General features: G+C 34.1%; 1 protein-coding gene across 50 annotated transcripts in view; it reads left to right on the plus strand.

Annotated features, from left to right (window-relative positions):
* Positions 1-12,712, plus strand: part of MLLT10 (MLLT10 histone lysine methyltransferase DOT1L cofactor) — a 205,848-nt gene that overhangs the window by 136,438 nt on the left and 56,698 nt on the right. For 43 of the 50 annotated variants that reach the window (XR_014073059.1, XR_014073053.1, XR_014073062.1 and 40 more), the window contains 2 exons: positions 2,588-2,840; positions 6,349-6,918. Coding sequence is in view for 34 of the 50 variants with exons in the window: in XM_081556678.1 (XP_081412804.1) it covers positions 2,588-2,840; positions 6,349-6,918 (823 nt within the window). In the remaining 16 variants the exon portion in view is untranslated. The remainder of the gene's footprint in view (positions 1-2,587; positions 2,841-6,348; positions 6,919-12,712) is intronic. The other 7 variants (XR_014073070.1, XM_081556708.1, XM_081556712.1 and 4 more) reach the window with 1 other exon arrangement.

The following is a 12,712-nucleotide window of genomic DNA, read 5'->3' on the forward strand; positions in this document are numbered from 1 at the left end:
CCATAGCTTTGACTAGAAGGATCTTTGTTGGCAAAGTGATTTCTCTGCTTTTATATGCTGACTAGGTTTGTCATAGTTTTTCGTCCAGTGAGCAAGCATGTTCTAATTTTATGGCTGCAGTAGCCATCTCCAGTAATTTTGGAGCCCAAGAAAGTAAAATCTGTCACTGTTTTCACTTTTTCCCCTTCTGTTTGCCATGAAGTGATGGGACTGGATGCCATGATCTTAGTTTTTTGAATGTTGAGTTTTAAGTCAGCTTTCTCACTCTCCTCTTTCACCTTCTCAAGAGGCTCTTTAGTTCCTTTTTGCTTTCTGCAATTAGGGTGATGTCATCTGCATATCTGTGATTGTTGATATTTTTCCTGACAATCTTGATTCCAACGTTTGATTCATCCAGCCCAGTATTGCACATGATGTACTCTGCATATAAGTTAAGCAGGCAGGGTGACAGTGTGCAGCCTTGATATACTCCTTTGGCAATTTTGAACCAATCCATTGTTCCATGTCTGGTTCTAACTGTTGCTTTTTGACCTGCAGACAGGTTTCTGAGGAGGCAGTTAAGGTGGTCTGGTACTCCCATCTCTTTTAAGAATTTTCCACTGTTTGTTGTGATCCACACAGTCAGAGGGTTTAGTGTAATCAATGAAACAGAAGTAGGTGTTTTTCTGTAATGCCCATGCTTTCTCCATGATCCTTCGAATGTTGGCAATTTGATCTCTGGTTCTTCTGCCTTTTCTAAATCCAGCTTGTACATCTCTAGATTCACATGCTGCTGAAGCCTAACTTGAAGGTGATTGACTAGCCTTAATTTAGATGGATATGTGGAAACAGATAGCCTTTTTTTTTTTTTTAATAGTTTTAATTACTAATCTTTGGTTGTGTTGTGTCTTTGTTGCTGCATGGGTTTTCTCTAGTTATGGCAGGTGGGGGCTACTCTTCAGTGTCAGTGTGCAGTCTTCTCTTATTTCAGAGCAAAGACTCTGGAGCATTTGCACTTCAGTTGTGTGACACACAGGCTCAGTAGTTGCTGCTCCTGGCCTCTAGAGCAGAGGCTCAGGTAGATGTGGTGCGTAAGTAGTTGCTCCGTGGCATGTGGGATCCTTCTGACCCAGGGATTGAATCTGTGTCTCCTGCATTGGCAGGCTGATTCTTTACCCCTGAGCCACCAGGAAAGCTAGTCTATTTTTGTTGTTGGTATTCTACCCAGTTTCCTCTCCTTTTCCTTATTTGACACATAGAATATTTGAATGAAGAACATCTTCAAAAGTCTTCTTTAGATGACTTTTAAACTTCATTAGGGTCAGATGAGTGGTATGGAAAACCTCAGAATCAACTCGAATTATTGGGGAAAAAAATATTTGAAAAGGAAATTTCAGGCGATTTCCAAAGTGACCTATCTGGATGGGAAAGTTTCTCATATTTAAGGTCATCCATGAAGTTTAATCAGCTTAAATGCGATTGGTTTGTTAAACGGGAGTTTGTTTTCTCCTGAAACATACTTTGAAAACTTTGTTCTTATTTGTGGATTATAGTTTATTACAGCAGTCATTAATTTTTATGAGATAATAATGTCTTTTGTATTTGAAGATGAAAATCTGTTCTTGGATGTGAGATGTTATGGGATGGGTGTAGCACCAGGGAGGCACGTAACAGAAAAGTAATAGTAAAGGATATTTGGTTTTCAGAACATTTGAAGTTTTCTCTTACTACTCTTTGAACATTGATTTGCTAAAAATGACTTGGTAACAAACCTGATTTTATCATCACCATTTTCTCGTTTTTTGAATTTATCCGATGTTTTGTATTGAGTGGTTGTTATGTTTGGGAAATTTCAATTTTGCATATTTTCAGATTTTTGACTTGTGTTCCACCAGAGATCTCAGTCTTTATCTTGCCTTTTTTTCCCAACTAAATATAGGGGATGATTGGGAATCAGTTTTATGGTATAATTGTACTTATTAATTTTTAGAAATCTTGACTGCAAAATGTAACTGTTTCCTCTGCTTAATACTTGGAAAAAATGGTTTCTGTTTCAGGGGTTTTAAGCTGTTTTAAGCTTTCCCTTTTGAAAAGCAGCCTTCACCTGAATTTTAAAAGTTCTTGCTCTGACCTGTGCTAGATCCTTACAATCTCATGGATGTGGCCCACTAATGAAATTGTAGTACCTTGCTTCTTTCTAGGTGTTGCCTTCCTGTGCTGAGCACTAAAACTGGTTTAAATTTCATGTCTAGAAGTGGAATGTTCTTGCTGAAAACGATGCTTCTTGAGAAACAAATATCTTCTGTGTTGCTTACTCTGAGTCACTAAATAAAACAACTAATAGGTACTTTTACTAATTGTTGCAGTTTGATGCTCTAAACAGCCATATTATAAATTATCTACATTTTTAAAAGAAATATTTATACCAGACTTTAAAATAAACTTTTGCTTGATTTCTTAGGCAGACTGACTTATAGCTGAAGTTTTCGTATTTTTATTTTACAAGTCCAATAATTATTTATTATTAATGTGCCATCTTTCTTCTGCTTGTAGCCAAATTGTAATCACTTCTTTTTCCTTTTACTTCCTTTCTCAATCAAAATGTTAGACTTATACAAGCACTAGCAGCAACTCTATATCTGGATCCTTGAAGCGCTTGGAAGATACTGCAGCTCGATTTACAAATGCAAATTTCCAGGAAGTCTCTGCACACACTACTAGTGCAAAAGATGTTTCAGAAGCTAGAGGATCAGAGGGCAAAGGGAAGAAATCTTCAGCTCACAGCTCAGGTCAAAGGGGAAGAAAGCCTGGTGGAAGAAATCCAGGAACGACTGTATCAGCTGCTAGTCCTTTCCAGCAAGGTATTACTTATGATGATTTAGTTGAAATACTTGTTCTTATGATGATCAATAGTAGTTAAGTTTTATAAAAGAATTTACTTTTTGCTTATAACTATTGGATAATTAAAGGTTATTTTATGATTAGTTGCTATAGTAAGATTACTTCAAAGACTAATATTCCTTCTTAAAATGTTTCTGGGACCTTCGCTTTTCTTTTGTGTTGTGACCTGTGTTTCTAAAGTTGAACTATAATTTTTTTTAATATTAAAATAGATGTGGATTGAAGTTAAAAGTTTGGGGAGAAAAACAATAAAAGCTGGAGTTTTCCTTTCCTTTATGCTCAATAGAAAAGTCATTCTATTTTATAAGTTGCTTTTATTTATCTTTCCCAGTTGAACACTAGAACTGTTAAAGTATACATTTTTAGTAAGTGAACAAGTACTGAGTAATTTTTAGGGTAGCTAAATAGTTTTCAGTAAATAATAATTACTGATTATTAATGCATTTATTATGAAACTTGATATTTAAAGTAGAATTTTACTCAGCCTATGTAAGTTAAGTGTTAGTCGCTCAGTCATGCCTGACTCTTTGTGACCCCATGGACTGCAGCCCACCAGGCTCCTCTGTCCATGAGATTTTCCAGGCAAGGATACTGGAGTGGGTTGTCATTTCCTTCTCCAGGGGATCTTCCCAACCCAGGGATCGAACCCGGGTCTCCGGCACTGCAGGCAGAATCTTTACCGACTGAGCTACAAGGGAAGCCCCGTATCTTTTGGTAATTATGAATACCCAATTTTGAGTTTTAGTTAAACAACTTTTTTTTTCAGTGTAAATATGTTTTACGCATTCTTTTGGGACATACTTATACTGAAAAAATAATTTGCTATTTAACTGATATTCAGAATTAACAAGGCATGCTGTGTTTTTTTTTTAATACATGGCAACAGTATTTTCTGGAGAACAGAATAACTCAGCTAGACTTTAGAATCCGTTAGCCAAATGTTCTAGGTTTTTACTTTGTATAATTTTTATCATGGATGTAAATATTTTGAGAAATATAAATGTTCAAAGCTGTTCCAAACAAATATATTTAATAAAGTATAAAATAAAGGCCTTCTTCTCTCCCCCACCTCCCATCCTGCCCTTTGACCCCTAGGAGTAAACAAGGGGGAAAAGCTGTCCTTTCCTTTACCCTATTCAAACTTTTGATGATGATAAAACTTACACCCAAAATCTGCCAGGACATAATTTGAATGTGTAGAAAGATTGCTTAGTCACTGACCTCTGAATTAGAAAGTATATTCATATATTTTAAACTAAGTTATTTTTGGATTTCAAGATTTTCAAGTCCTAAGTTTTTTTTTTTTCTTTTTCCTCATATAACAGAAAGTTAGATAGAAAAGGGAATGCTAAATTTGCTATTTTGTGTGTAATAAATTTACTGTATATTATTTTTATGATACTTTGGAAAATAAATAGTAAAACTGTAACTTTTTTTTTTTTTTTCTTTTTTTGGCCATGCCACATGAATTGCAGGATCTTAGTTTCCCAACAAAGGGTTGAACCCAAGCCATGGCAATGAAAGTGCTGAGTCCTAACCATTGAACTGCCAAGGAATTCTCGTAAAATTGTAATTTTTAGTGTAACTTCATTCACATTTTGAATGTGATTGGCAGAATTCAGTTATTTCTTCTCTGTAACAGAGACCTTATTCTGTACTGCTGAAATTGCATTTTTGAGCTTTTAATCGTATCTTTGAAGTACTAATCCATTTAGAAAAGAAATCGCTTGTTTTCTTAAACTTAACAACATTGGAATCTTTTCCTGCTTCTGTTAAGATATGGTAGAGATGTGTTATGTTTTCATATCTGAGGTAATATTCTAAAAAGTTTTAAAAGTTGAAATTTATAGTAGAGCATTGAAAGTAATTGTGTTTTTTCTTTTTTAATTTCAGGATTGTATGTGAATTTTAGAAAATATACATTTAAAGTGTTGCATATACAAATGTGTTAAAAGTATTTGTCTTGCTGTTGTGAGCTTTTAACATCAGCTGTAAAAACAAAAATGTGCAGGAAAAAGACAGATGGTGACAGATCAGAATGGATAATAAAGAACTTCTTTATAGCTGCTAATTAAGTGGCAAATTGCAGTTATACTTAAATGATTGATGTAATGTAAATGGCTTCTTAATATGTATATTTTTCTGTACAGAAATGGCCTGAAAATGGGTACAGAAGTACACATAATTTCATAAATGAATAAGGGAAATATTCTCTTGAGAAACTTAAATTTTAGAACTGTTATTGTTTTCTAAATGAGCCATTTCAGAACTTAAAATTTAAAAACCAAAACCTTGAGACTTTAGTTAAAAATAAATTATTTCTTGTGTGTAAGGAAAAATATCTTTCTGAATATTTAAGTGAATTTATGTGTGATCACCTATGAATGTGCTTTGCAATAAAATTTAGTATTTAGCTTGGAATTTCCACTGCCAACAGAACACTTCATTTTGAGCTTTTGTTTCTAAGTATAATAATTAAAACCTGATATAGTTTAGTTTTATGAAACACAATAGATTTGTGATCAAAACTGAGTCTAAACGTGTGTTACTTCATTTGGTAAGTGTGACGAGAGGGTTTGATAAAGTGAAATGGTGGACTGAACTTATTTCATCACAGCCATTAGTTTTCACCTGGTAAATAAGAACTTTGAGTTCTTATATCTCATAATGACATGATGGGCTACTAGTATTCTTTAAAGAGTAGGGGAAAATAAGCAGTTTTGGAAATTTTATGAAAGGTGCCTCTCCTATGATTTTACTTTCATAAAAGCAGTAGCAGAATGTAAGTGGCTGGTCTCTTTTCTTTATGCAGCTCCATGAGAGGTAGACTGGGAGAAATGTGAGTTATGTAGATTATTCCATGTGATCATTACTCTTTTATCAAATTCATGTTTTGGTGGGTTAGATGTAACTGAGTGATACTATTCACCAACATTATCTTGAAGTTAAAACTCAGAACTTAACGACTTAAGCAACATCTTTTGGTTCTTACTATATGTTGGGAACATTTATAATCATATCTTAATAATTGAAAAAGAGAAAATTCCCCATGCCATTCAGAGTTCAATCATAGTCTTTAAAAGTCTTCTTGAGACTTTGCTCTTCTTCAGTCCTTCCTCAGCATATATAAGGCATTTGGGGGAGAATTGAGGAATGCTACCACGGTAATAGGTAGGTTAAAAGACCACATCTTATATCTTGGTAATTGTACAAATAATAGCTTGTAATTCAAGAGTTAATAATCAATTTAATAACTATAAAATGACAAGTATAATTTTATAGATAAACTTGATCTCAGTAATCTTTAAAAAAGAATTTGGCTGAGTTATATACTGATGTCCTTGGTTTTATAGTTAGTTTTTTTCATCCTCTCTTTTTGCTGATTGTATCATTTTTACTGCTCATGGGAACTTTTGCATCCAATTTTTTCTTTTCCTACCCCATTTTTTTTTTTTCCCCCTACTACAGGCAGTTTTTCAGGAACTCCAGGCAGTGTAAAATCATCTTCGGGAAGTTCAGTACAGTCTCCCCAGGATTTCTTGAGCTTTACAGACTCAGATCTGCGTAATGACACTTATACTCACTCCCAGCAGTCATCATCAACCAAAGATGTACATAAAGGAGAGTCTGGAAACCAGGAAGGGGGGGTAAATAGTTTTAGTTCCATAATTGGTCTCCCTTCAGCCTCAGCTGTTATTTCGCAGCCTAAAAGCTTTGAAAATTCATCTGGAGATTTGGGTAATTCCAGCCTCCCTACAGCAGGATATAAGCGGGCTCAAACTTCTGGCATAGAAGAAGAAACTGTAAAGGAAAAGAAAAGAAAAGGAAATAAGCAAAGTAAGCATGGGCCTGGTAGACCCAAAGGAAACAAAAATCAAGAGAATGTTTCTCATCTCTCAGTTTCTTCTGCTTCACCAACGTCGTCTGTAGCATCAGCTGCAGGAAGTGTAACCAGCTCTAGTCTTCAGAAATCCCCCACGCCGCTCAGGAATGGGAGTGTGCAGAGCCTCAGTGTGGGCTCCTCTCCACTTGGTTCAGGTAGGCCTAGCCCTTTGTTTCCCTCTCTCCTCCCTCCCACCACCACCATCCTCCTTTCACCTTCACAAGCAAATCGTTTTAAATTATTGTTATGAAAATACTGTGAGTTGCTAAGTGACATTTAATTATCTTAATGAAAAATGTTATCTTAGATGGACAGTTTGGTCTTTGGAAAAGACATTTGGCACTAATCCAATTTTACTTAACTAAATATAGACTAAATAGTTCAGTTCATTGGTCATTCATTTCTTATGAAACACCTAGAATTAATTTCCCATTTTTTGTTTTTGCTTTACTTGCCGTAGTATTTTAGAAATCAACTCAGAATTCACATTTACGGTGTGAGAGTTTGCACTGTTTTTGATTGGTATTTGTTTTGGGGCTTCCTTTCCCTAAACCTCAGTTAGTCTTTATTTTCTCAGTAATTCCTGACACAAATTCTAGTTGAATTAACTCCATCTGGAATATTTTTCCGTCAGTGATAGGTGATTTAAATTTATGGACTTTAAAAATCCCATTTCAGGAGATATCTCAAATGTTATGTATCATTTTTGTTTTCAATTGTGTCTACCAGTTTTTACCATCATTTTTACTATAGTATGAATGAATTTGTAAACGCTGTTATTTACCACATTGGTATGCTCCTTTAACTTATACTTTGTAATGTAAATATTATTTTCAATTTTTAAAAATTTCAAGATATTTGTTTTTAGGACAGAAATTTAGCTAAATGTCAGCATTTATTTTGTACATTACATCTTCAATTTGAGATAAATGACTTCAGATGTGTTCATTGTGAATTTTACCCATGTTTCAGTTTTACATTTCTGATTGTAGAAATGATGAAGTGTTGGCTAAAATAAACTATGGATTTTGCCTGTTCTGTTAGATGGAGAGGATAGGTGGAAATGGTATGGAAAAATAAATAGAATTTAAGTGAAGAGTGTTCATGTTTATTTTATTATAAATACAGCATTTTGTATTGTTTCTGTAGTTTTACAGACATTTCAGTAAGTAAACATAAGAAAGACCATTATAAGGGAGAAAAGAGCATGTGTAAAGGTCAGATATGAAAACTAGTAACTTATTAACTGCCATCTGTTACATTCTTTATTATCTTGTTTGATCTTTAGAACAGTTTTATGACATAGGGGCTATGAATGCCTCTAATTTACAGCTGATAAAACTGAGACTTAGGTAAAATAAGTTGTCCAAGATCACACAGTCAGGGATTTCTTTATCTTTTTATTTCTGATAGCTGGCTTCTTTGCCTGTGGTGGACCTGTTAGATAGGTTTTTTTGGAGAAATGAGTGGAAACTATGGAAGGATTTAGTACCATTAAAGAGGGTTTAGAGCAAGATTCCTTAGTCTTGGCACTATTGATATTCTGGTTGGGCTAATTCTCTGCTGTGCATCACAGTCCTGTGCCTTGTAGGATGTTTATCAGGATTCCCAAACCCTACCACTACCCATAGTGACAATCAAAACACATTTGGGTTCTGAAAGGGGCAAAATTGCCTTTGGTTGAGAACCACTGTTTTAGAGGGGAAAATTAATAAATTGCATCAAGAAATGAGTTCATTGAAAAGATTTTAGTATTTTGCACACTTGAATATATGTTTTATTTATATAGTTTATTTGCTTTGAGACCAGAAGAATTTAGCAGTTAGCTATAGCCCCTGGCCACAAAAAATAAATTTACACAGATGTCCTTGGAAAAAAATTTTTTAGTTCATGTTTATCTTTAGCAAAGAGGCACAGGAATCAGGTGAGGAACATACTGAGAAAATTAGGTGTAAATTTGCTCTTAGGAAGAGATCCTCACCAGTGTCCTATCTATCCATAGGGGCACAGTCTAAGAGTTAACTGAATTTCAGAAATTGCATTTGGATGCCAGTTGAAATACACATCCTCAAATTAATGGACTTAAAATACCAGTTTACATTCTTGGAAAGATTTTGCTATGTGTTACTGATTTAGGGAGATTTTAGACATGGAAATCATATTCTTTACATAATGATTACATTGAGAGAGCAGTGTTTGTGGCAGAAATATATGGATTTGTATCCCTTTTACCTCACCAGTAGGTAAAACAGAAATTTAGGGGGAAATTCCATAAATATTATTTCACGAAATTTAGACTTGTCAGGATTTTTTTCCCCCTTAAATCTGTATTTTAAAATCACTTTAAAGATTGTATAGATTTTTGTTAAAGCTATTATTACGGAGTAAGATTGTTTAAAACTATTTGAGGTAATGTATTATTTAATCTTACACATTTTAATAAGTTTTATGGTTAGATCAGCGCTCTCTCTCATTGATAAGCTTAGTTCTATTCTTACCTAAGAAAAGCTAGCTGGATGCCATGAATATTTAGGAATTAAGTCTTCTTACCATAAGTTAAGATTGCTAACTGCTGTTGAAACTTAGCTTATGCTGCACACTGTCTTGCATAGAGTATTACTACTCATTATATAGAAGAAGAAATGTAAACAGAATTCTCACAGCTCTCAGTGGTGGAGCTATGCATTTTCCTTGACTCCAGTAACAGTTATAAAATTTAAGGGGTGTTTGCTGATGAGGGTCTAAAACCATGGTAGTACACTGTCGGTCATACTTTAAGTAATGGGATCAACAAGAAAATTTGAGCCAATAATTTTAACTTGCAATATAGTACTACCTCCTACTAGTATGAAAATGTTAATTTTACCTTTGCACTAATTTTAGATTGAGAAGTCACTTAGTAATTGTACAAGCAGAAAACTTTCTCCTACATAAATAAGTCATAGGAGGAATATGTACTGTGTACTGTGTTACCAAGAGTTTTTCATGATGCTCTGTTTAAAAGATTCACGTGCAAGTAACAATGCAGGGAACCTTGTAAACACTTGTTAGCTATAAGGTGAACTGTAACATGCACTGTAACCCTAGCTCCAGCAGGTTAGGGCCTGTGTTTGTCATGTTCACTACTGTCTCCACTGCTAGCATAGTGCTTTGAAAATATTAAGTGCTAAACATTAAAAAGAAAAAAAGAGTGAATACTGTTAGTAATTAGTGATCACTGAGAATCTACCATGTGTTTAGTAGTATCCTGTGTAGTTTTGTCCTTGTCTTTCAAGAGTTTTTACCAGGTTGCAAGTGAAATTATTTTTTTAAAGGCTTTTCATGTAGTATTACAGGCTAGTTTTAGGGTATATAATTAGCTGGAAAAGAACATGGACAAGATGAAATCTGTATTGTACTTTGGAGTAGGCAGATAAAGAAGACCAGCATTATTATCAGAAAAGAAAGTTAAGGTATATTTGAAGGGTAAACTTTATAAAAAACACTTTATAAAAAACAAGAAGCTTGTATTTGTGGGATAGAAGTAACGTTGATTAAACAGGGCAGGATGGGTTTATGGAGAGGAAGTCCGAACTTCTAGGAATAATATTTTGTATATCTTGGAGCACCTAAGAGTTTCTAAAGAACTCTTTAATGACCATCTCATTTGATCCTTAGAACAACCTTGTGAAATAGACAGGACAGCTGCTATTGTTGTGGTGGTTGTTTTTCCTCTTTTACCACCACTAGGATATAAAGCAGATGTACAACCAAGTCCTTATGATGTGATTCTCTTAAAATTGTTAGTTAGAAATAGCATTTTAAGAGTAGTCAAAGTTCTCTCATGACATGTTGAAATTACAGTAGAGCGTATGTGTCGAGATATTTATTCTAGGAGGCCTAGATCCAGTCAGAATAGAAACCCAGAAAACACCTCTAAACTGAACTGATCGAGGATTTGTATTGTAAGATTTTTATTAAAATAAATCACAGTACATCCTGATAAATGACCTACTGTTTTATAGTGACTTGCACAAAATGTGCTCAAGGTTGTAAGTTTTGGCTTATAGGTTATATTAAACTTTTGATTGAATTCTTTTCCTACATATATTCTTTTGAGGTATTAACAGGCACCCGGTCTTTTGAAATGTTGAAGGTTGAAAGTCTTTTGAAAGTTTGAAATGTTCAGCCTTGAAAACATTGAAAGTTTTGGATGAGTTGACATGCTATATTTGACCTTTACTGTTTTCCTGTTTATCTCAATCACATTAGGAGAATTTAGGATTTACTAAAATGAAAGTTAGCATTTTTTTCTTCATAGAAATCAGCGTGTTATTTTTTGTGAGAAAAATTTGGTATTCATTAACTGATAGAGTCGATAGTTTAGCATTAATTAGTTTTCTTTGGGCATGCTCTGCCCTTTCAGAGTATATTCTTCCCTTTTTGTTTTTTTCAATCTTAGTCGCTAGTTCTTTAACAGAGTGCTGCCATACCTTTCTCAGTTAAGATACCTGAAATCTGTCAGTGATGGAATTCTTTAGCGGTAATAAATGCTGTAAAAAGAGATTCTGGAAAGGCAGTCATTCTGTTGTGATACTATGTACTTATTCTTAAGCTCTTAAAGATATCACAAAGATAAGTTATTAATATGAGTAGATCACCTCTAGAAGTTTCTTTTGGTTTCTACTGAAATATGAAGTTTATGAAAGTTTGACCTGAGCCCATGTAACTTTGAAAGGGATCCTATTTATGTCATATCTACTTAATGTTGGTAAAGTGAAACTTAGAAGTCTTTTTCTGATAAAATATTTTAATTAAAAATAGACTGATTCTGTAAGCAAATAAGGGAATCATAAAGATATAAAGTATTATTATAATAGACTCATAAGAGTGGAGTTATTAATGCAGTACTGTAGACCAAGGAGTAGGTACAGTTAGTGAACATAATTCACATCTATCTTAATGACTTAAGGTTAATGATTTTGTATACATTGATTATATTGATTATAAATGAAGAAGATATTGGATACGGCTAAGACCAGTGAATACCTTGGAATCGGTTTTCTTAGAAAATCCCGATTTTGTTTTGGTCTTTGATGACCTGAAAATTTCTGGCCCTATGTTATGGCTGTCTTTCTATAAAAGTATTAGATCAAAAGCCAGAATAGCCATATTCCAGTTTATTCCCCATTGACAAAATCTTTCTGCACAAGGTCCTTTGATTATTTTTAGCACCATTCCAAGCAGATACCATTTCTCTAGAACATAGTGTGTCTTATCTCTTCAGTAGCCTTTTAAAATCTCACTTGTATTGCATTTGTTAATGAAGCATTAAGGTGGCAAATTCTCCCACAATGGCTCATCTTCTTGGGTTATTTGGAAAGGACTTAAACTAAACTGGCCTAAGTGTTTGATCTTTAAACAGTATCTCATATCAGTTTCTTTAACATTACAGTGATTGCTTTGTCTTACTTTTTAATTTCAAATTATGATTAGACTTGACTTTTGAGGTAGATGTGTGAATGATGGTTGCCTGGAAGGCCCTCTGGTACACATGGTTCCTACCGGTCATGTTTTTGGTTAACGTAATATCCAGAGAATTCCCAGATACCCCTTCTTTAAAAATAACTGGCCAGTGATGGTGGCCACACGTGAATAACAGTTGTTTCCAGATTAGTAGGCCAGGTCTTTTGAGTCACAGCCTTCCCTTAGTCCTGGTTTTATCAATTATTTTTTCATTTGGAATATCATACAGAAATTTATTCCAGATTTCTGAGCAGATTTTCCTTTTAGCAGTGTTTTATTGCCTCATGTCACCCTCTGCTAGTTCTCTTCATAAGGGACGAGTAAAGGAATAAAAGTAATTGCTTGTTCATTATAATCATCAAAAATGAAAAGTACAAGAGAATAAGCGGAGTGTAGTTTAATGAGTTTTACGTAACTGTAAGTTATATAAAATTTACATAAACA

This window comes from Giraffa tippelskirchi, chromosome 13, assembly GCF_054371585.1.
Source record: "Giraffa tippelskirchi isolate mGirTip1 chromosome 13, T2T-mGirTip1v1.2.pri, whole genome shotgun sequence".
NCBI classification, from domain to species: domain Eukaryota; kingdom Metazoa; phylum Chordata; class Mammalia; order Artiodactyla; family Giraffidae; genus Giraffa; species Giraffa tippelskirchi.